This window comes from Penicillium hispanicum, assembly GCF_028827665.1.
Source record: "Penicillium hispanicum strain IBT 35686 chromosome Unknown utg000001l_segment0_segment0, whole genome shotgun sequence".
Classification (NCBI taxonomy): domain Eukaryota; kingdom Fungi; phylum Ascomycota; class Eurotiomycetes; order Eurotiales; family Aspergillaceae; genus Penicillium; species Penicillium hispanicum.
In genome coordinates, this window is record NW_026623193.1 from 4,252,469 (window position 1) to 4,275,291 (window position 22,823).

Consider the following 22,823-nt stretch of genomic DNA (forward strand, 5'->3'; position numbering starts at 1 on the left):
CTTGAGGATCGGGGGGGTGTGACGGCTGAGAAAGGTCGGAGGAAAGGCGACGAGTGGGGAAGTCGCGGGATCGAGGAGAAGGCCAGCAGTCAGTCGCCTTGTCTGGTCGCAACACAATCTCAATTGGTATCTGCGTGGAGCAACGAGCAAGGGAGGGGTTGGTCGGCGGGTGATGTTGAAGCCGCAAAAGGCCGATGGGAGCTGACCAGTCTCTACGCTAGTCCCAATTGGGCGATTTTCCCTGGCCGCCTTTTGGCGCCTGTTTGGTAAGGCTCCCAGGTCTGACTTACGCCTGATAAAACGGGCGGAAACGTTCGACGCGCGACGCGTCCTTATCGCAACGCCATTAATCCCGACCTGTCAACACCGCGCTGGCCTCGCCTTAGTCTCGAGCTTCCCATGCACACCGTGCTTCAGCAGCACTGAGTACATACTCATCTCAGTCAGTAAGCCCCATGGCTCTGACTCAATGCCCACTTCGTCCTTCACTGCTGACATTGCTCGCCCGAAGCTCCAGAATGTATAATTACCCGATACGAGCACAAACTCCTGCACATTGTTAGATCAAGATCATGGCGTCAAACAACAATTCATACCCAGTCTCCTCGAACTCGCGCACAAAATTAAATGCGTTCCGCTACAAAGAAGGCGAGGTTGGCCTCGACAGTGTGATCCCCAAAGATGCGACAAAAACGGTTCATGGCAACAAGGAAAACCAGAGTTCCTGGTTAAATGGTGTGGTGGAACCTGTTCAGACATCCTCGGACGACGGAAGCAATCCACCTCCGCTAATCCAAGCACAAGAATCAAAGTCCGTCAAAGAATGCCCACAGACCCCAGGGAATCGGATACCCTTGGCGGACTTGATCAGCAATGCCGAAGATTCTTTCAACCCCGCCCCGGGCCCGGAAGTGACGCCTGTTGACCATGTTGTCTGGCAACATATTCCTGCCAGTTCGAACCCGGATACCTCATCTCAAACCCCGGCAGGTCGTCGAAGGAAGCGACGGCACAGTTCATCATCTGCTGGTTCTCCCTCAAACGGTAATTCGAAGAAAGCCCAGAAAGAGCCGCTTGACCTTCAATCAATACAGGCGCTTCTCAAGACACCTCAGCATGACCTGGCTACCGAGTTGTGGAATAATTACATGGACAAAAATATGGTCGATACATCTGAGAACCTCCCGCCGCCTCGCCTGGCAAATCTTTTCTCCTCCTCACCTCAAACCCCGGTCTCAGGGAGAACAAGTCGAGAGTCGTCAGGCTTAAGAAGGTCAATTAGTTGCGCTGCTGAATGGCCCACGTCGCGTGCGAAAAGAAGACGTCTTGCCCGGCAGGACCCAGGTTCCGGCCGGGGGATATTCTCACGCACGAATAGCAATGTACTCGATTCAGGAAAAGCCAAATCATCGAGGATCAACTTTCTTCTTGAGAAGATTGAAAAGAGCCTCCACCCAGCTCCGGCTGCCGACATGGGACCGCCCAATTCTTCTCCCCTTCGGCAACGCATGGATGCAGAACGATGTCGCTCATCGTCTCCAATCATGGACAGAAAAGGCCTTGGCGAAATTGATGCAACCAAACCCAATCTTTGCGCTTCATCAAGGGGGAATCCCGCGACTACCGGAATAGCCGCTTTGCACGATTCCTCATCGGAGTTCGAAGATGACGATCTCGACCAAGATCTCATGGACCTTGCTGACGCCTCCGAGGATCCTTTTATTGTACCGGCAGCCAGTCGCACAGAGTTTGAATCTCTGGGCTCCTCCGCCTGGTCGACTCTTGCTGCAGAAAAGCTAGCCCCCAGCAAGCCCAGGCAGCCACCCGCCGTCGATGCTAAACCACCTACTGCACATGAAATTACGAATAACGAGACGAATACCCGCGCTTCAGACGACGTCGACGATGAATATGGAGACTTTACCGACAACTTCGAAGAAATATTTGCTGAATGCGATGGCAAACCGGGGAAGTTGAGCTCGATGAAATCAATTGCCGCCTCCCAGCAGGCTGCAAGAAAGTTTGGGTCGATGCCTGTCGCCTCAGGTACGGACATGTCTGGCAAATTACCCAACATGCCGACTCGAGGGACCGAGGTGGCGTCATCCGAAGATGAATTTGACGATGATTTCGATCTGGATGCCATCGAACAGACCATGAAGGAAGCTGGTGAAAATGGAGCCTACGTTGGTCGCTCTTAGCGGGTCGTCTTTCCCTAGTATATATGCTAAGACAATCAAATAATAGAACCTGAGAGGTCGGCAGGCTATCAAACGTTATCAAGTCGTTGACACTGCAGAAAGCACATATGCCACACCAAAAGGGCGTACTCAGGCTGAACAGGTTGGTCATCTTGACCTTTGAAACCACTTCCACTCACTGACAGGTACAGGTGCTATGGGTCGAAGATGAAAAAGCCAAGGCTCGCAAAGTCATTATCTTGCGGGAGTCATGGCTTGACACCCCCTGCAGCAAGGATTCATTTATCCACCTGGTTGGAGATTTCACCGCGTCCGGTCAATGCATTGTGGACAATTCCAGCAATATGATCATCTTGCATCCCGATCATCTGATCTCGGCCACAGTTGTGGCAGACTCAATTGACTGTCAACGACGAGCTGTTCTTCAAGACCGTGTCAAAGTTATCAGCGAACTTGAAAAACCCCAAGTCTTCGGTGTTCTTTTCCATGAGATTTTTCAAGAGGCTTTGAAAGCCAATCAATGGGACACTGGGTCTCTTCGGTCGTTGGTTGAGACCATTCTTCGGCGGCATATTGAAGAGCTGTACTCGATCAAAATGAGCGTTCCCGAGGCTGTTGAGCACATTATGGGCAAAATCTCAAGTGTGCAAGCCTGGGCAGATGTTTTCCTTTGCGCCAAGCCACAGGTACGCATTTATTTGACTTGAGAGATCTCCAGATGCCTCTAACAATTTCCATAGGCCAAGTCTATAGTGGAGGACCGCAATAGCTCAAAGCTCAAATTGAGTATTAACAAACTGCTCGAGGTGGAAGAGCATATTTGGTCCCCGATGTACGGGCTTAAAGGTAATATCGATGCCACGGTTCAAGTTGCTTGCCATGAGAAGGATGGATTCAAGAACCTCATTGTGCCTCTCGAGCTGAAGACTGGAAAACGAGATACCAATCAGGCACATAGGGCCCAGACGGCTCTCTACACTTTGCTTCTCACAGACCGTTACGGTTAGTTGTTCGCTCAAATTCAGTGTAACTCGGACGAAATCTTGCTCACTACTACAGATGTGGAGGTTACCTTTGGCCTACTGTATTATCTGGAAGTTTCCAGAACTCTCAGTATACGGGGCATTCGCCATGAACTTATTCAGATGATCCAAGTGCGGAACCGCTTGTCAGGATACATTCGGGAGAGATTGCAGTTGCCACCTATGCTCAAAAACACACGCATGTGTAAAAACTGCTATGCCAAAACCCCTTGTCTCATCTACCACAAGCTAACGGAGGATGGCGATGGTGAGACAAGTGGGCTTGGTACTGATTTCGATGCGGCTACTGCTCACCTGAACGAACGTGATCGTGACTTCTTTAGAAAATGGGACGACCTCTTGACCAAAGAAGAAGGAAACCTAGTGAAATTTCGACGGGAGTTATGGACACTCTTGAGCAATGAGCGCGAATCTCTCGGTCGATGCTTTGGAGATGTCGTGATCAATTCACGGTCCGTGTATGAGGATCCTACAGCAACCAGGATCAACCGCTACCGTTACAGCTTCTTCAAACGACAACCAACTCCCAATTTTTCTTTCGCAGAGTCACAGATATCTGTCGGCGACCCAGTAGTCGTGTCTGACGAGAAAGGTCACTTTGCCCTCGCCAATGGGTATGTTCTGCAAGTGAGCACATCACACATTACACTTGGCGTGGATCGGAAGCTACATAATGCAAGATCAAGAATGGCCGGGTTTGACGCAGTTGCAAACCAATCCTTCAAAGGAATCATGGAGGTAGAAAATTCCGCGGTCGCGATTCTCGAGAATCCCGACGAGCAGATCACTTACCGGATTGACAAGGATGAGATGAGCAACGGCATGGCCATTGTTCGAAACAATCTCATTTGCATGATGGACAAAGACTTGTATCAAGCGAGACACCTCAGGCGATTAATTGTTGAACTCGAACCTCCCGTCTTCAAGCAATCATCTTCCGCATACACCCTTCCCGACTCAGGTAGCCTCAATGTTGACCAAAGGCAAGCCATTGACAAGGTGATGAGTGCCAAGGATTATGCTCTTGTTCTTGGAATGCCCGGGACTGGGAAAACCACTACCATTGCTCACATCATTCGAGCACTGGTTGCACAGGGCAAGAGTGTTTTGTTGACTTCCTACACACACACTGCGGTCGACAATATTCTCCTCAAGATCCGCAATGACAATATCCGTGTCCTGCGTATTGGTGCGACTACCAAGGTCCACCCAGAAGTGCAGCAATTTGCAGATCTCGCTGCGATCCCGAAGACAACCATCGAAGAATTGAAAGAGTCCTACGAAAAACCACAAGTCGTGGCAACGACTTGTCTGGGCGTGAACCACAACATATTTAATCAGCGCATCTTTGATAACTGCATCGTCGACGAGGCCTCACAAATCACACTTCCTGTCTGCTTAGGCCCGGTTCGCATGGCGAGAACCTTTATTCTCGTCGGCGATCACTATCAACTCCCACCACTGGTACAGAGCAAAGAAGCTCAAGAAGGGGGTCTTGACATCAGTCTCTTCAAATTGCTTTCGGATGCACAGCCGGACTCGGTTGTCAACCTGGAACACCAATATCGTATGTGCGAGGACATCATGCTGCTCTCCAACACCCTCATCTACTCTGGCCGTCTCAAATGTGGTACGACAGAAGTTGCAGCCCGCTCGCTAGAACTTCCGAACATGCACGCCCTCGAGCAATTTCATGCTGGTGGAATCTACCCTTCACCGTCTCAGCAACAGATGTGTCTTGGGGCGGCTCATGGAAAGTGCTGGCTAAACGACGTGCTGGAACCTTCTGCCAAAGCCCTCCTACTCAATACCGACCCTCTTGGGGCCGCAGCCCTGGAGTCCGCACAGGGACGGCGTATCGTCAACGATATGGAGACCATTCTTTGTGCTCAACTTGTGGAGGCGCTCATTTCCTGCGGTATCCCTGCGCAAGATATCGGCATCATGACCTTCTACCGGAGTCAGCTCTCCATCCTTCGCCAGAAATTGCGCGGCTATGCACCAGAGCTCGAAATGCATACTGCGGACAAATTCCAGGGCCGCGATAAGGAGATCGTCATCCTCAGCTGTGTTCGCAGCAACTCTGAAAACCACGTTGGTGAGCTTCTGCGCGACTGGCGCCGCATCAACGTTGCGTTCACTCGCGCTCGCACCAAACTCCTCGTGCTTGGCAGCAAATCAACTCTTCGCGATGGTAATGAACTGCTCGGCAAATATGTCCGTCTAGTTGAAGGCAAGGGCTGGGCCTATGATCTCCCCCCTGGAGCGGCTGAATCCCATAGTTTCCAGTCAACCACTTTGGCCTCCACACAAATGCCCTTCCAATCTCCGAAGGCAGAATCAAACCACGGTTCTGCAAAGAAGAGCCCCAGCGTCAAAAAGAAATCTCCATCTCGCGAACCACTTAGTCCCCTAGGCTCCCGACAACCCGTTTCTGGCCTTCGAAAACCTGCTAAAAGGGGCACCAAGCTTCCCAATGGAAGCACCGTTGTTGGCAACCGGCCAATCCTTCAGGATCTGGTCAATGATCTTATTGGCTGAGATCAAGTCGGAGCTTTGTGTTATTGAGCGACTGTTTCATACATAGCGTGACAGGCAAAGAGTCTGGGTTTCGTATCTTGCATAGTTGTTTCGGGGACATTGAGCGGACGGTCTATCTCTACTTGAATGAAATTACATTCGCACTTCACATGGTTTCTGAGGCCTAGTCCCATAAGGCGCGTGGAGCAGCATGACTCGAAGGAGGCTCATATATTCTGCACGCCTTCAAAACGATGTCATCATCGACATTGTAGACTTGGCCAGCTGCCCCGGCACCTACAATGTCAAGCCCCTTCTGATACTGTACTGTTAACTGGAAATCGGCATATTTCGAGGCCTTCTCCAGAGAAATATGTTCCTCGGTCGTCGCAGAATCTTTTTCAATGTTTGACAATGAGCATTTTTGAATGAAAAGTGGACAGAAGGTTTGCCAAGCACGATTATAACTTAGGCTAGAATTGAACCTGATTGAAACCGTGTAGAATATCATGTAGGAATACATGTAGGTACACAATCTAGAGCATGTTACACAGGAGGTATAGCTATATAATATTATTAAAAAGGCATGGGAATCGATTAGTAGAGATTCGCTACATCAGCTAGTAAAAAAAATACCTACTAGCTCACCTGCTAGAAATTATCAATAGATATAGGAGGTCACTTTGTGGGTAAACTGGTGATTCGAAGATATATTTTGACAGCGAGGAGCTAGCAGGGGGTAGGTGGGTTATATATAGTGATTATAATCGATTTCTGTATGCTTTGGCTGTATAAATTTCATATATTCCTAGGGCATCTGTTAGGACTAGGGCACTGGTCCCCCCTAGTCTAACGTTGTGTGCTACTTATATCAGTCCCGGGCATGCTAGAACATGCTAGAACATAGCGTTCTAGCATATTTGGTCTTTTTGGCTTGTTTGGTTAGTGCGCCTGGGCATGTGCCGTAACAAAACCTCTACACTGCTGCTGATCCCCTCCGCCCGCACTCTTCTGTCCCACAATATCTCGCACTTCATCCTCACACCAAAAATTGCGACTGCGATCACGAATGTGGTCTGATCAGGATCGTCGTGATCCTGCAGTCGCGGACCTCCGCCCGGACTTTTTGGAGAAGACTTCGTCGCAGGATAGGTCCAGAACGAGAACCGGCGCAGGCGTTAGCGGGAGACAGCCCGGTAAGAGATAGCACCGGTACTAACATGAAAGCTATCGTTATAGAGAACTACCTGAAAGACCTCGGGCCGCTAAGGAGTGCGCTCGACTATTGTACCCTTGCAACTGCCTGTCAGTTCGCTCTTGAAGGCCATGGGCCTCCGGATTTCCAAGACCAGGTGATAGCTACTATTGCCTGGCAGGCAGCCTAGGTACAACGAGTTGGCCGGTTGCTGGAACATCTGGCTAAGCAGGGACTGATCATAGACGTAGTCGACGAGGAAATAGCCGATCAAGCACTGGTGGGCCACGAAGAAGACGTCGTGGTGCCCGTAGCGGAGAGGGTTTCGGGAGGACCACAAGCTGTTGTCTATAATGAAGTCCCGACTGAAGGCCATGTTGGGGTCCACTTCAACGATGCACAGGGCCGGCTGATTGGAATCTTGGCTTACAACTGGCTGGTGTACCCGGACAAGTTCGATCTCGATCGTGTGGAGAACGAGGTGCTTGCGTTTTTGGCTTAGTTTGTGTGTTTCTCGCTCTTCTTCCTGTTGCTAGCCTTATCTCATTCACTGGTGAGCTTATTGTTAGTAGAGCGCTTCTGTGTATCTTATAGAGACGACAAATATAGAGAGGGGCAGTGTTACGACCCCGGCCCTCGTAGGGACCGCATACATGGATACATGGTCTCTATGGTCCTACGTACCACACAGGGATTTACATTTCCCCCCGCCACCACAAATTCTTGCGCTCGGAAAAGCGGTTCGCACAGTGTCAGTCTATCTCGATGGTGGTTATTGTTGTTGGTATGTAGCGGCAGACCCACACACCGCATAGCGCGGTATGGCGTGGTTATCGCATATCGGCAGAAAAAGATCTCCCTCCACTCTTCATAGCTCCAGGGGCTACACCAATTCCTCCAATTCACCCCTGCAGCATGACTTGTCTGCTCTCGCATCTGCCCCCTTCGCTTCGCTCCCTTGTGAAGCCCTACCTTTCATCCGTATCCGCTGAGTATGCCCAGTTAATCGGTGTCGCGCTGGTCTCCCTGGTCGCCGTCTATGTGGGGTACCTCTACATCCAGCGCCAGAAAGAAGCAGCTGTGGCCTTTAATGTGCCATTGCCAGCGGAGGTGCGCAATATTGTCACTGGGAAGAAGTGGGATAAGGTCCAGGGGCTGGAGAAACAGGTGCTGGAGGATCAAGTGCGAGGGGTAAGTGAACGCACGATCATTGTCTTAAGCTGCAGTTTGGTTATGGCCTTCTTGTTTCGGTGAATCATGCTAACGGCTGGTGCTTCTTTTGCAGAAATGGAACGATCAATTGATTATGAGCTACTGTCCCGCAGATGGGCGAGTGCTGGGCAACGGAACGAAGCCTGCAACCATTGAAGATGTCAACGAAGCGGTGCGTGCGGCTAAGGCTGCACAACGTGAATGGGCCCAATCCACCTTTACTGAACGCCGAAAGGTTCTTCGCACACTGTTGAAGTATGTTGCATGTCAATTGTTATTACGCTGGAGTGCCCTTGGGTCACAATGTTTGGCGAGCCTGTGCAACATGGACTGATTCATTCTCTCAGATATGTCCTTGATCACCAAGACGATATTGTGACCGCATGCTGCCTCGACTCAGGGAAGACAAAAGTGGATGCCTGCTTTGGTGAGATTCTCGTAACGGCCGAGAAGCTTAAGTGGACAATTAATCATGGCGAGCAAGCATTGCTCCCAGAACGTCGGCCGACCAACTTCCTGATGATGTATAAGAAGAACATGGTCACCTATGAACCGCTTGGCGTGGTTTCTGCATGCGTATCCTGGAATTACCCCTTCCACAACTTCATTGGGCCGGTCATCAGCGCGCTTTTTACTGGCAATGCCGTTGTTGTCAAGCCATCCGAGCAAACCGCTTGGTCATCGGCCTTCTTCCTGGATATTGTGCGTGGGGCTCTCTCTAGCTGTGGTCATTCCCGCGATCTTGTTCAGACGGTCGTTTGTCTACCCGCCGTGGCAGATACCTTGACATCACACAAGGATATCGCCCAATTGACATTTATTGGTTCACGGCCTATTGCACACAAGGTCTGCTCATCTGCTGCTAAAGCCTTGACGCCTGTGTGTGTTGAGCTCGGTGGAAAGGACCCTGCTGTCATTCTAGATGATGCCCGTACAGTGCGCAATCTGCCATCAATCGCATCCTTGCTCATGCGTGGTGTCTTTCAGTCCGCTGGTCAGAACTGCATTGGCGTCGAACGTATCGTTGCTCTCCCTGGCGCCTATGAGAAGCTTATTGAAATTGTCTCCCCCCGCATCAAAACCATCCGTCTTGGCTCTATCCTTCTGGATACTCCATCAACCGACCCCTCGGCTGTCACCCCGGACATGGGCGCAATGATCTCGCCAGCATCATTCGACAAGCTTGAGGCATTGATTAACGAAGCTATGAAGCAAGGTGCCCGTCTTATCTGCGGTGGTGCCCGCCACGAGCATCCCAAATACCCACAAGGTCACTACTTCTCTCCAACACTCCTTGTCGACGTCACCTCAACCATGCGCATTGCTCAAGAGGAACTCTTCGCCCCCATATTCCTGGTGATGCGTGCTGAGTCTGTCTCCGATGCCATTGCAATCGCCAATTCCACTGAGTACGGCCTGGGTGCTAGCGTCTTCGGCCACAACCACGCAGATGTGCAAGCCTGTGTGCGCGGCATCGAAGCCGGCATGGTCTCCATCAACGACTTTGGCGCCTACTACGCAGTCCAGCTCCCCTTCGGCGGAGTCAAGGGTTCTGGATACGGCCGTTTCGCTGGCGAAGAGGGCCTGCGCGGTCTGTGCAACGTTAAGGCTGTCTGCGCAGACAAGTTTCCCACACTGATGGCGACTGCGATTCCTCCGCGCGTTGACTATCCTATTCAGAAGAGCAAGGTTACTGATGGCCCGGCTGCGTGGGAGATGACCAAGGGTGTTGTGGAGACTGGGTATCAGTTGACGCTTGCTGGGCGCATCGCTGGTATCCTGCGGTTGTTGCGGAATATGTGATGGCCAGCAATTGGGCCCCATAATTTGGCTCCTGTAAGATAGTATATTCGCTCATGCGGTTGCTTGTATTTATCAGTAAACATTTTACTCATACCCTATTGTGCATGTGACTCCCTATGGTCTTGTCATATCGTTTTTTACCAGGCAGAAAACCTGGATTCCAAGGGCCTTGAAATATGACTTCTCAGGTCATTTATCAGCTACCTAGGTACAATCGCTGTAGATGTAGCTGCGGTCAATGATCACTTGTCTACAAGCTATTTATAGCGAGATATCATCACTGCTCAGACACAGATTAATCATTGATTTTGCAATGTCAGAATTAAGGATATATGTGATCTGTTTCATGAAAGTGTACTTGATCAGAAGCCATGGGCCATTGCGTTTAACGCCAACAATATAAGCGATACATTCGGCATCACTTCATGAGCAGGTTGACAGCCCAAGGAACACTGAGGCCACGTAGGTCCCCGTAATGCTGTCCAACACCCAGAAAGACAATAGGGATACCAGTAGCATGAACCATACTGACCAATGTTCCTACCATGTCGCCCACGGTGTCGCACTTGCTGATAATAAAGCCGTCCAGGTTGCGGCCAGTCCCGAAGGCCTGGTTGAAGTTACGTGCCTGCATGACACTATCCGTTCCGACCAGCGCCTCACCAACCATGAAAATCTTATCAGGCTTGGCGAACTTGGCAAATTTCTCGAGCGAGGACATGAGTCGTTGATCATTATGGCGACGACCAGCTGTATCGATCAAGACAACATCGAACTTGTTGGCAGCACCGTAGTCAACGGCATCTTTGGCGACGTTGGCAGCGTCCTTGCCATAGCCCTTCTCGTACAACTCAACTTCACCGACATTCTCTCGGGCGCTGAGCTCCTTCAAATTGCGGGCATGAACACGGAGTTGCTCTACAGCACCAGAACGGAAGGTATCGCAAGCCGCAATGAGCACTCGGTAATTGTTCTGCAGAAGGAAGAAGCAGATTTTGCTGAGATTGGTCGACTTGCCAACACCATTGACACCCACAATAGACATGACGTAGGGGCGCGGGGCATGCTGCTTGGTAGTAGGGGCAGTGATAGCGTTGATCTCCCGCAGCAGGTCCAGGGAAGAAGTAGGCGTCAGGATCTTGCGCAACGATGCTTCCATGGCGATACGCAGCGCAGCATCAACACTTTGGAAGTTGGCGGTCTTCTTTCCAACCAATTCACGCTCCACGCCCTCGCATAGACGCACAGCAGCTTCGCGGGCCACATTCTTCTTCAGGAGGTGGTCCTCCATCGCCTTAAGGGGTTTCTGGAGATCAGCCTCAGTCAATACCTTGCCGCCCACGATATTGCGGAAGAAGCCACCGATAGCATTGAAACCAGAGCCAACAACGCCGGAGGACGCAGCACCCTTGCTTTTCTCCGCATCGGCATTGTCCAGGATATTATGCACCTCATCGCCCAAGTCCTTCAGGACAAACTGGCCCTTGCCAGTCCGATGTCCCCAATCCTCTTGAGAAACAGCCTCCACAGCAGGGGCAGCGGCATCAGCACCTTCTGCCGGGGCAGAGTAATCCAATACCTGCCCGTCATCCTCATCGGCAAATCCACTAGCATCCCACTTGCGCATTTTCTTTGCAGAACCTTTTGCGGGCTTGCCTTTGCGCGAATGCTCGTCCCCAGATGAAGCATTGGCGCTTACATTTGCGGCCTTGCGTGCACGGCGAGAAGCTCGGCCACCGGGCCCAGCCTTGCCGGTGAGGATATGACTCGTGGCAGGAGTCGAAGACCTAGAAGTATCAGGAGTTGCCGGTGGCGTGCCCTCATCAGAGGTCGCCCCGGCTCGCGCAGCTTGATGCTGCGCTGGAAAATTGTCAGCCCCGTAGTTCTCTAAGGTGCCGGGTCAATCGCTTTCATACCCTTCAAGAGGCCAGGGACCGGTGGCGGCGGCGGGCCTCCATTGTCCGATGAAACCAGTGGGTCCTTCTTCTCTGCGCTCTCAGCAGGATATGTCTCTGCCACGCTACCCGTATTGTCCTCCAGCTCCCGCACCTGCTGTTCAAAGTAAGGGTCGAATCGGTACGCAGTGATTCTCGTCCGGGTTCCCTTTAATTGGTCTTTATAGACATCGATAAAAATCGTCGAGATGTTCTCCAGGAGCTTGTCGATCCATCCGAGGTGCAGGAGTGATTGGTAGACAGCCTATAAAGAGGGTGGTGAGTTTTGCGACATGGTAGTCGGCGAACATACGACAAGCGACCAACGTACCACAAAGATCAGGTTGAACTCCTTGACCGTCTTCCACTTGAGGGTATATTTCTCTTTTTTAAAAGTAGGCGACACACCGGCAGCTGAGGTGCTTTGTGGCACAACTTTCTCCTCGATAAAAATGTCGTTGATCAGGCTGTTAATGACATGGGCCCCCACCGGTGCGTAGGATTTGGACCACAGCACCACGCCCGACGTTGTAAGGATCTCGAAAGCTTCCAGCATTTTAGGATAATTCCAGGTGTGCGAGCGAAAACAAAGAAAGACCGAATGAGCGTATCTCGTGGTGGAAAGGGGGGCAGAACGGGCAGAACTAGAAGGAAGTTCGTGGTGGCGGATCGGGCAAGAGCGATCGAGCTCCGGAGGCAGAGCGGATCTTCAGCCACGTTTGTAACAAACACCTCTCTACTCCAACCTCGCCTGGCCCCCGACCGCGCCCCTCGACACTGCACATTGTCCGCCGGAAAATCCAGTGCTCCTCTTCTCTTCTTTTCCCTGGCTCAGGAACACTATGTATCGGGGCTCCTTCGCACCACCGCCCGCGCAGTCGCCGCCTCTTCACCACCCCGTCCCGCAGCATGTCTCGACCGTCCCGATGATGCGCTCACCACCACCTCCGACCTCGCAACAGACGCCAACTGCTGGCTATGGAGGCAATCCCTACCAGCCGTCACCCCAGCACGGGGCTAGTGGAGCCTACGGGCCTGGGTTCGGTGGATCATTCATGAGTGACCCTACCGCGCAGATGGGTTTCCAGGTTGGTAAGAGTGCGATGATGGCCGGGCAGGAATATATGGAGCAAAATGTATGCCTTTACTGAAGCTCTCCGCGAATGGCGTGTGCATCTAACTAAAAATCCTAGTTCAATCGCTATGTGTCCATACCGGCCCTTAAGCATTATTTCAATGTTTCCAACTCCTACGTCCTCAACAAGATTGCCCTCGTGCTTTTCCCCTGGCGACACAAGCCCTGGTCCCGCCAGCAGGCTCGCATGGCAGCTACCTCGACCGGACCTAATGGCCAAATCACTCAGCAGCAATACTCGTCCATGTTCCTGCCCCCGCGGGACGACCTCAACTCGCCAGACATGTACATTCCCGTCATGGCGCTGGTCACATACATTCTCTTGTCGGTGCTGCTGGCTGGATTCCGCGGCAATTTCCACCCGGAACTCCTAGGATCAATCACCACCACAGCCATCGCGGTGATTGTTTTTGAGATTCTGTGCTTGAAGATGGCCATGTACATCCTAAGCATCAACAATGACTCGCAGCTGTTGGACCTGGTTGCCTACTCGGGCTACAAGTTTGTGGGTATCATCGCTACTCTGGTTACATCTGAGATCTTTACACCCGGCCGAGGAACAGGCGGCTGGGTTGGCTGGACGGTCTTCGTGTACACCTTCTTAGCGAATGCGTTCTTTTTGGTAAGTCAATGGCCGCTGGGCTTGGCGAGTAATGTGCCATGCTAATCTGCATTTCGATAGCTCCGCTCTCTCAAATACGTCTTACTTCCGGACTCGACTGACTCCACGATGCGGGCCGGTGCCATGCACACGGTGGCTCGCTCTCAACGCAATCGCCGCACACAGTTCCTGTTTGTCTACTCGTATATCATCCAATTCGTCTTCATGTGGGTGCTCAGCCGGGAGGGACCGTCCTCGCTGGCCGCGAATGGAGGCTCCTCATGATCAGTGCTTGGGGCCAAGGAGCAATAAGTTGCATGATGGGTATAGACGGGGTACGGGGGACGCATTTGGTGTACGGACAACAGCGGAGGATAGTCTGGGGCATGATTTTCGGCGTCTTGGCTTCGTTCTGCGCCAGGCCTCACAGTCACGATATAGCACGACTTACTGTAATCAAAATTCACTACATGTTCAGAGCTACAGCCACACAATAGGTCTACGAGTAGAAGAAGCGATGTGTCAACAATTTGATTGTCATGTTCAAGCCCATAAGCTATAATCGAGGTGCATGAGTGATGAGAGTGCAGCCCCCGTGGTATAATAAATGCATGGATGCTGCGAAGTCCTATTCGATATTAGATAATGTCCCGACACGAGCTGGTATGACAAAAATCAATGGAGGATATGGTTCTCAGAGATCTTGGTGTAAAAGGAAATATCAGTTGCCAGAGGCATCAATTACTATCTAGGCGTGATAAAAGGTGTAATCATCGAACCGCGGGGGGAAACAGAAACAATGTAGTAATCCGCACGTACCATTCAACAGCGATGTAAATTGTTGGAGCCGAGATCGGGAAAGAGTAACCCTAGTAATCTTGGAGCCGTCAGCAAGGTGTTCACTTCATGCAATCCGAGTATAACAATGGTCGAAAAGAGACAGATCAGAATATGTAAGAAATTGAATATCATCCAGCAGCGCTGTATCGAAACTCCGGCGAGAGCTTCACAGACACTGGGTCAATCGCAAATTACCGCATCATATGAGGGACAATTGGCAAGAACAAGGCAAGTAGGAACGTACCATAAAGCTAATATCTTGTGTGCAGAGCGTGTAGGTTAGTGCAGGACGGTTAGCCGTGGGATAAATAGATAGAGAGCACCATTTCGCTCATGAAGAAGGGACATTCGCTGATGGAAATCAACAAGCTTGAAGGGAAAAAAAAAATGCTAGAAAAGCAGGGTACCGGAAGAATATATAATCCGCTGGGCTCTCTGCTGACATAATCCAACCCTAGAACCGGCCGCCAGTGGCCGGCTAAGCGAGAATTCTGTGGGCACATCCGAAATTCGCAGTGTGCAACTTGGACAATCGACTTCTTTCGACAACAACCCTCCCGACTCATCCCACCCCCGGTTGTCGCCCGTGAGTCTTAGCGCCTCTCAATCGCCATTTCGCTGTGTGTTGACGCTTCTGCAGAAATTCGCCATGACCGATATCGACGTCAAGGTCTCTTCCTGGAAGCTGGTCGAGGTTGGCCGCCTCGTCCTGATCCGCCGCGGCCCCTTCGCTGGCAAGCTCGCTGCCATCGTTGAGATTGTCGACCACCGCCGTGTACGTTGAAATCCGCTTTTACTCTGTTTCAGCAGCCCGAGAGTCCCGTGCGACCAACATACCCTCAAAATCTCCGGGCAACACTTGTGGACGAATGTGTATTGATTGTGTGACTACAGGTCCTGGTTGACGGTCCCTCCGGTGAGGAGCAGAAGATCGTGCCCCGTCACGTTCTGCCTCTCGCTCACGCCACCCTCACTCCCTTCACCATCCCCCAGCTCCCCCGCGCTGCCGGTACCGGCCCCGTCAAGAAGCTGTGGGCGAAGAACGAGATCGATGGAAAGTGGGCCAAGTCCAGCTTTTCCCAGAAGACCGACCGTGAGGAGCGACGGAAGAACCTGACCGACTTCGAGCGCTTCAAGGTCCTGCGCCTCCGCAAGCAGGTACGTGTATTATGGGTTGCACGCGACCAGGGGTTCAAATTGGGCATCGTCCACCACTTCTCCAGTCTCGATGCAGTCGCAATCCTTAATCGCGTCGTGATAACAAATCTAACACTCTTTTTCAGGCCCGCTACGAGGTCCAGAAGTCCTACGCCAAGGTCCGGGCCGCCGCCGCCGCCAAGCAATAAATGATTACGAGGGTTCGGTGCATAGGATGAAGGAGGTGTCCTGGGACGGGTTTCCATGGCTGGTATTTCTTCCAGCAAAATTCGCTGTACGCATAATCTATCTACAGCAAAAATGATTCAAAATCCTTGATATCCCGGCAAGGCCTTGTGTCATTATTCTCTCTGCGTTCTAGGCCCACTGGTCTCTATTTCTATAGAATCGGGAAAACACTTTGCAAGAGACTGGAAATCCCGTTGCACATAAATTCCGTAGAAGTGTTGTATATCGTAGTATTGTTCATTGTCGCGAAAGCGATGTTATAGATCGCGCCTGTATATAGGGCAGTGTGTGGGAGTCCGGGGTGGGCGCAACCGCCTCGCTAACGATTTTCGGCGGGACGGCTTGCACACAGCTGTGTGCGCTCACGACCTCACGACCAACAAAATCCACCCTCTTCCACCACATCTCGATATCTGTATTTCAGGTGCGTTGGATTGCTCAATACCCCGTTGGCTTGGATTTTCGACCTCCGGAAACGCTATTTCCCGGGCGTTGTGCGATTCGTGGGGGGTCGTCCGGCTTCTGCCCGCTATACGCCCTCCCACCTTTCACCACCGAAGCTCTACTTCAAGAGCCCCTCATTACAATCAACTAACATTTCTTCCAAATCTCTTCCAGATCTCATCCCTCACATCCACAATGGCCGATCCCCGTGTCGAAGAGCTCCCCGATGAGGAGGTCCCCAAGACCAACGTTGAGGACGCTGGCAGCTCCTCTGAGTCCGAGGCCGGCGAGGAGCCCACCATCCCCGGCGGCGCTTCTGTCACCATCCACTCCCGCAACGAGAAGAAGGCTCGCAAGGCCATTGGCAAGCTTGGCCTGAAGCACGTCCCCGGCATCACCCGCGTCACTCTCCGCCGCCCCAAGAACGTACGTGATTCCTAGTGTGTGCGACCGTCGAAACCAAGAGCAACGCCCAAGCGGAAACGCTCGCTATTTTCGCTGGATGCCGGATTCTTCTGCAAGTGTGGTGTTTTATGCAGATGCTGATCTATTTGGTTTTCTAGATCCTCTTCGTCGTCAACCAGCCCGATGTCTACCGCTCCCCCTCCAGCAACACCTGGATGTATGTGCCTATTGCCACCATTGACGCATCTGAAGATTAATTCCTAACGGCTCTTTAGCATCTTCGGTGAGGCCAAGATCGAGGACCTGAACTCCCAGGCCCAGGCTTCCGCCGCCCAGCAGCTCGCCGCTGCCGAGGCTGCCGGTGACCACGCCGGTCACGACCACGAGCACGACCTTGGCAAGGGCAAGGCTCCCGAGACCGAGGCCAAGAAGGATGAGGAGGAGGATGATGGTGAGGAGGTTGACGAAAGCGGCCTTGAGGCTAAGGATATTGAGCTTGTCATGGCGCAAGCGAGTGTTTCCCGCAAGAAGGCCGTCAAGGCTCTTCGGGAGAATGACAACGATATCGTGAACTCGATCATGGCTCTCAGCATATGACGAATGTCAATTCGACCTAGCTGAGGCGCGGTTCTCTTTGAGAGGCTTGGGTTTCGCAACCGGATGGATGTCTGTCGTGGCTTGCCCATAGTGTATACAAATCAACCCAAAAGAATTGAACCATCTTCCAATTTCAATCTAGCAAATTCCACGCTTCAAATTCCCTGAGAATAAATTCCGATCCATTTCAAGTGAGTAGTAGACATTTGAAGTAATCCTAGCATGGCCCGATGCTCGGGTGTCGGTCGTCACGTGCCGCCCGCATCCAAACCTTTCCGACTCAAACTCGCCTGTTCGGCACCTCCCTGCACATCGACCTCCCCCCTCATCCCTCTACCTCCACTCTCCATCTTCCCTGCCGTCACAATGGCTGCCGTATGTTTCCCTCTGACAAATTGTCTGCGCCACATGACACGCGCACGCCGTGAAACACAGCCCGCTAACCTCCCTGCCCGCAACAGCGCAGCGCCGCTCTCAAGATCGACTGGGCCAAGGTCTCGACCTCGCTCGGCCTCCGCGGCCAGACTGCCGCCTCCCTCCAGTCCTTCAAGAAGCGCAACGATGACGCCCGCCGCAAGGTCCAGCTGCTCTCCGAGCAGCCCCAGGCCGTTGACTTCGCCCACTACCGCAAGATCCTGAAGAACCAGGCCATCGTCGACGAGATCGAGAACCACTTCAAGAGCTTCAAGCCCGCCACCTACGACGTCAGCCGTCAGCTCAAGGCTATCGACGCCTTCGAGGCCCAGGCCGTTCAGAACGCCGAGCAGACCAAGGGCAAGGTTGAGGCCGAGCTGGTCAACCTCCAGAAGACCCTGGAGAACATCGAGACTGCTCGCCCCTTCGAGGACCTCACTGTGGTACGTAGAGGTGCAGTCAATGGGTATCTTTGGGTATACGGCTTACATGTTTTGGCGTTTAGGACGAGGTTGCCGCCGCCCAGCCCGAGATCGACGAGAAGACCGCTTCGCTCGTTTCCAAGGGCAAGTGGATGCCCCCGGGCTACAAGGTATGTGGAACACTGTGCCAAGTCTTGTATGTGATTTATTATGGTGCTTATACTTCTCGTGTTTACAGGAGCGCTTCGGCGATCTGTCCGCTGTCTAAACATTGGGCTCCATGTTCAATGTCGCCCGTTATCCCCCGTTCCATCGCACTACCAGATGTATTTGTTCGATGTCAAGCATATGGCTCTTCTGCCAGGGTACGGTTAATTGCCTCCCATTCATGGTGCGGTAAGGCGGTTGGGATGTGTATAGAAACAATTCATTTCCGTTTCTGCGTTCAGAACTCCTTTGGTGGTCGGTTGAGTCTTGTCGACTTTTGCGACACGTTTATTTTATTTTTGATCTAGAAGAATCCGCAGAGTCGACTTGTAGTCTTCTATCGGAAATTGTAGCATGCAATCAGAGCTCCAAGTACCTCGCGGATGTGCGTTGGTAAATATATTGCACTCTTTGAGCGCATTTGGCCAATATCCGCACACCAGTCTATCGGACACTTGGTCAACATTTAGTCGATTTCTATTTCTATGCCCGTACAATTTCAAGGCGTAATTCCAATGCTAACTAGAATGGAGCAGTTATGTTTTACTATACGCACCGAGGATTTGTTGCAATATGTTGACACTGCTGTATACTAGGCCATGAAATAGCTGGGTAGATGGTATTACTTACTATGGTCAATGTACCTCGGACTGTCATACAAGCTTCAAAGAAACTTGTAGCCATATGATACAGCAACATATACGAAGCTTTTAAAGATTGGGATACAGGGTTGGAAAAATATCAAGAGGCGTCAAGTGAAACAAGGTCTGCAAAATGACTATTCGCAGTCACGCATCGTCCCTAGTACTGAAAAAACTGGATATGAAACGTGCCTGGGTATGTACTGCCAAAAGAGAGAGGTATCAAGCCACAAAGCCCTCGGCACAAGAAGAAAAGAAGGCCATCACAAAGAAAACTTCCAGGGCGAAAGAGCACAACTCTGGTTCGTCCCAATCTGATCAATCAAGGAATCCATTGCACACGTCGTTCATCAATCATAGCCACTCCGGCTTTCCTGTTTTGTATCCAGGTCATACTGCGGATCTCGTTCGACGCCTACGCCGGGAGCAGAAGCCACAGGTGAGGCAGGAGATGATGACATCGCAGACGGTGACGATGCCGTCGATGATGGCACGTAGGACAGCACCGATGGCGTTCACGATGGCCATCAGGCAGGAGCCGATGGCCTGGAAGACGCTTTGGATCTGGGAGGCGAGTGTGTTAGTTCTTGTTCAGAGTGGGTATCATATCCACTTCCGCTTCCACCTCGAGACAGGCTTCTGGAGGCGGTGCAGTAGTGGGACCGAGTGGTAGACATACACAAGAGACGACAGCACCCATTTTGAAAAGGGATCACTCGCTTTGAAGCGGAGGATGGTTTGAAGAAGAGAATTTATGGCTTGGGTTTAGGAGTGAGAGTGGGTGAGCTCGAAGAGGCGGTTGCGTGGGTGGAGGTATCACTGAAGGGGCGCATGATGAAAAAGGTCTGGTTGCTTCACAGCACCAGGGTCTTTATAGGAAACAGGGAAGGAAGTAGGTAAGGGCGTAGTTCGTCAGAGTCGAGCAAGGACAAACGACAGTCACAGCAACTGACGCAGGTAAATGCTGATGAGAGGCGGCAGGTACGTAACGGCAAAGCTGAAAGAGGTAGATGATAGACAGAATCTGTGCCACAGCAAGCTTGTTTGCGATGGACTTCCACACGGCCAGTAGGGCTGAGGCAGCACTGACGTAGGATCTTCTGGGACGATCGGTGGGCAAAGGAGCAGCCTGCAATTTTATTTTCCAAGGATGAAGAATAAAGAGAGAGCACTGTGATGTCGAGCAAGTGCTCGGGTAGTTAATTCTCTGGGCTCCGCAGCTAGGGTTGGCTGGACCATTCCGTCATGTCTGGGGTGATTCCTTGATTTGGAGCCGATCTTGGTTATGTACAGCGGCTGCCGGCCCCTAGAGCCCATCTGTTGGTTCACAGGTACATGAAAGCACGCATTGAGTGGCAATTATCCTGCAGACATCCTGTCTAGTGGTTTTTCTAAAATTATATGGTGTTTGAAGATATCTGGCAAGTCTTAAAATGTGACTACGGTGAATGTCAATGATGTCACCTAATATCAGGTGATGTTGTAACTACTTACTATAGTTCCCAAAATGGCCAGTACCCCACTCACAGTGTCATGTGACACAGCAGCCCTGGACCCAATCGCAGATGGTTGCTGGTTGCTTTTCCGCCAATCAGTGTGGCCATGCCCAGACTCAGAGAATTGCAGTATGTACGGCAGATTGTGGTGTCTATGGCAAGAATGATCAAAATATATAGGAAATGGGTCGCAAATATGCGTCATGATCTTAACAACGGACTAAACTTCAGTTGACTATTAGGCCTTTTGTATAATATAACTATGCATAGTTGACCAGGACCGTGTAGAAGAAGGGTGGGTTATATGTATGCTATACATGCAGGAGTTAGCATTAACTGTATCAAAACCTGCAGCACTTTAGCCTACCCCCTGCCAGGATATGGCATGGTAGCTGTACCACGTCTAATGTACAAAAAATACGCACCACTTTGGGGTCATCGAACCCCAAATCAACTCCAAAAATTGACCGACGCAGGGGTCGAACCTGCAATCTCTTGATAAGCTAATCGTAGTCAAGCGCCTTGCCATTGGGCCAGCCGGCCTTGTCCCATTGCCACTAGGCCAACCGGGTCTTCGATGGAAATGAGAGTTCGGAAATGACATGATGTGGTTGAGCCAGGGTTTTCACCGCCCACCAAGGCCCACATACCCACCTCCTCATGGACTACCAAGGTAGCATCAAATTTCACCTTAAAAGACACCAAGCTCATCAGACAATCGCAGCGCACCTGACGCACAGCGGGTAAAATTTTTCTAAATCAAAAAGAAGCCTAGGCTTGATACCATGGGTCATCAATCAAAACAAAAAAAAACTCTCCCTCGGGGAATCGAACCCCGGTCTCCCGCGCTTATCAGGTTAATGACAAGCGGAAATCATGACCACTAGACCAAGGAAGACACGTGACTGACTGAGTTACTGCTCGGCCACTTGGTGTGGTTGATACAGAAGTCTCCCGTTTTTACTTCCAACTCCATGTTGCGGTGATAGTGCACTTGATCCTTCCTGGTTGACAATGGGTGATGACCGGTTATGAAGGCGGTCGTCAGCATGAATAGATCAGATACTGGTCTTTGTTTCTTCAACCCCGTTTGAGTCAGAACACGATGATAACTATCTATTTCTAACTCGAGTTCCAGCATTGATCAGAGTATATTCAGCTGTACATAGAGATTACATAGCAACTCCGGTCCTCTGGTCAGATCCAGCCTCTCCAAATGAATTGTTTGGTGATTTTAAACTCTTTCTAAGGCTCGACTGGCAGCCGAACGAGTTGTGGAAAGAAACACCCTTTTCTTTCCCCACCAAAGGCCCTCTGTGAAAATTCAATCGCTGCGCCTCGCGGCAAAATCATGGCTCTGCAATGGGACGTGAGTCTTGCTTACACCACAATTAGCCATCTTTGGACATATAGCGTACGCTAGATAGGTGATAGGCTAGAATTGCCGATGGCTGTTAGCATCAGAATTATCCAGCCGTTCATCAGCCGCGGTAGAAGGACTAGCAATATGTCTTCAAGGCAGTAGTATCACTTGATTTTTTTTTTTCTGTCAACAAGTGATATAGCACAGACAAAAGGTATCAGTGATCAACGCAAAACCAAAAGGTGGATTGGATTGCGTCAACTTCCCGGATCGCGAGCATAGGCACCGTTGACACGAAACAGATGTTGCATTATGATGCTTGTGGGCGACAAAGGATATAAATTTGCAGCTTAACGAGGGATAAGAAATGAGGGGATATTTCTTTCAATTCCGGGTTGCTTCATGTGGGGATATCCATCATTATCACTGGCCCACGAGAGTATCCTGCTTATGGGGCCATGGCTTGAGCCCACGAGTGCGATGTTCTTTGTCAGGAACCATTTGCTGCTGAGCTTGACGGGCCACTTCAGTATCGTGAGCACTGGTAGTGCCGTCTGTCGTTTTATCTTGGGGGTATGGCATGTTTGTATCACCTGCTGTCTTGCCATCATTGGGGGAGATGTTGGTCTGCGTTGCCTTATTGGGCTGATCTAGGAACCGAGTCATTAGAACACGAAGGGATTATTAAAAACAAGAGCTTTTTTTTTCTTACCACGAATCCTTTCAACTGTTGGGTCAAGTTTGTTCGCTTGGTCCGATTGCAGAAGTTCCGTATCGTGTGTATTGGGGTTGCTGGTCGATACACGACTATGACCGGTCACAGCTTCCTCGGCCTTGTGCAGCATTTCCGACATGCTGTAGTAACACACAATCGAGGGGTTTAGAAAGCGTCGTTGTTCTTGTATTGGTGGTGAGGTTTCCTAAATCAGAATCATTCAGGAGTCCAAGTGGTGTCTTAAGAGAT

General features: G+C 51.2%; 10 protein-coding genes across 10 annotated transcripts; 7 read left to right on the forward strand and 3 right to left on the reverse strand.

The window, feature by feature from the left end:
- Positions 1 to 572: 572 nt before the first annotated feature.
- N7459_001588 (bifunctional ATP-dependent DNA helicase/ssDNA endodeoxyribonuclease DNA2) lies at positions 573 to 5,785 on the forward strand (the record flags this gene model as incomplete). The annotated part of the gene is made up of 5 exons (XM_056940773.1): positions 573 to 2,186; positions 2,248 to 2,343; positions 2,393 to 2,887; positions 2,942 to 3,203; positions 3,261 to 5,785. 5 exons carry the CDS (start codon positions 573 to 575, stop codon positions 5,783 to 5,785), a joined length of 4,992 nt encoding a protein of 1,663 aa, XP_056805053.1.
- A 1,048-nt stretch (positions 5,786 to 6,833) lies between these two features.
- Positions 6,834 to 7,461, forward strand: N7459_001589 (uncharacterized protein; the record flags this gene model as incomplete). Its single annotated transcript, XM_056940774.1, has 3 exons — positions 6,834 to 6,960; positions 7,004 to 7,116; positions 7,150 to 7,461. 3 exons carry the CDS (start codon positions 6,834 to 6,836, stop codon positions 7,459 to 7,461), a joined length of 552 nt encoding a protein of 183 aa, XP_056805054.1.
- A 413-nt stretch (positions 7,462 to 7,874) lies between these two features.
- On the forward strand, positions 7,875 to 9,974 carry N7459_001590 (aldehyde dehydrogenase family protein; the record flags this gene model as incomplete). Its single annotated transcript, XM_056940775.1, has 3 exons — positions 7,875 to 8,150; positions 8,245 to 8,426; positions 8,519 to 9,974. 3 exons carry the CDS (start codon positions 7,875 to 7,877, stop codon positions 9,972 to 9,974), a joined length of 1,914 nt encoding a protein of 637 aa, XP_056805055.1.
- Positions 9,975 to 10,392: 418 nt separating this feature from the next.
- Positions 10,393 to 12,464, reverse strand: N7459_001591 (signal recognition particle receptor subunit alpha; the record flags this gene model as incomplete). The annotated part of the gene is made up of 3 exons (XM_056940776.1): positions 10,393 to 11,834; positions 11,891 to 12,173; positions 12,240 to 12,464. 3 exons carry the CDS (start codon positions 12,462 to 12,464, stop codon positions 10,393 to 10,395), a joined length of 1,950 nt encoding a protein of 649 aa, XP_056805056.1.
- Positions 12,465 to 12,750: 286 nt separating this feature from the next.
- N7459_001592 (protein transporter YIF1) lies at positions 12,751 to 13,929 on the forward strand (the record flags this gene model as incomplete). Its single annotated transcript, XM_056940777.1, has 3 exons — positions 12,751 to 13,044; positions 13,102 to 13,665; positions 13,726 to 13,929. The coding sequence occupies 3 exons, from the start codon at positions 12,751 to 12,753 to the stop codon at positions 13,927 to 13,929; spliced, it is 1,062 nt and encodes a 353-aa protein (XP_056805057.1).
- Positions 13,930 to 14,944: 1,015 nt separating this feature from the next.
- On the forward strand, positions 14,945 to 15,830 carry N7459_001593 (60S ribosomal eL14 domain-containing protein; the record flags this gene model as incomplete). Its single annotated transcript, XM_056940778.1, has 3 exons — positions 14,945 to 15,259; positions 15,379 to 15,642; positions 15,768 to 15,830. Coding segments are annotated over 3 exons (642 nt in total), but the record flags the coding sequence as incomplete, so codon positions are not given.
- Positions 15,831 to 16,509: 679 nt separating this feature from the next.
- On the forward strand, positions 16,510 to 17,316 carry N7459_001594 (nascent polypeptide-associated complex subunit alpha; the record flags this gene model as incomplete). Its single annotated transcript, XM_056940779.1, has 3 exons — positions 16,510 to 16,740; positions 16,878 to 16,936; positions 16,995 to 17,316. 3 exons carry the CDS (start codon positions 16,510 to 16,512, stop codon positions 17,314 to 17,316), a joined length of 612 nt encoding a protein of 203 aa, XP_056805059.1.
- Positions 17,317 to 17,682: 366 nt separating this feature from the next.
- N7459_001595 (F1F0 ATP synthase subunit d) lies at positions 17,683 to 18,420 on the forward strand (the record flags this gene model as incomplete). Its single annotated transcript, XM_056940780.1, has 4 exons — positions 17,683 to 17,691; positions 17,778 to 18,173; positions 18,236 to 18,322; positions 18,391 to 18,420. 4 exons carry the CDS (start codon positions 17,683 to 17,685, stop codon positions 18,418 to 18,420), a joined length of 522 nt encoding a protein of 173 aa, XP_056805060.1.
- A 970-nt stretch (positions 18,421 to 19,390) lies between these two features.
- On the reverse strand, positions 19,391 to 19,700 carry N7459_001596 (uncharacterized protein; the record flags this gene model as incomplete). Its single annotated transcript, XM_056940781.1, has 2 exons — positions 19,391 to 19,564; positions 19,680 to 19,700. The coding sequence occupies 2 exons, from the start codon at positions 19,698 to 19,700 to the stop codon at positions 19,391 to 19,393; spliced, it is 195 nt and encodes a 64-aa protein (XP_056805061.1).
- Positions 19,701 to 22,282: 2,582 nt separating this feature from the next.
- On the reverse strand, positions 22,283 to 22,713 carry N7459_001597 (uncharacterized protein; the record flags this gene model as incomplete). The annotated part of the gene is made up of 2 exons (XM_056940782.1): positions 22,283 to 22,509; positions 22,572 to 22,713. The coding sequence occupies 2 exons, from the start codon at positions 22,711 to 22,713 to the stop codon at positions 22,283 to 22,285; spliced, it is 369 nt and encodes a 122-aa protein (XP_056805062.1).
- Between the last annotated feature and the right edge of the window lie 110 nt (positions 22,714 to 22,823).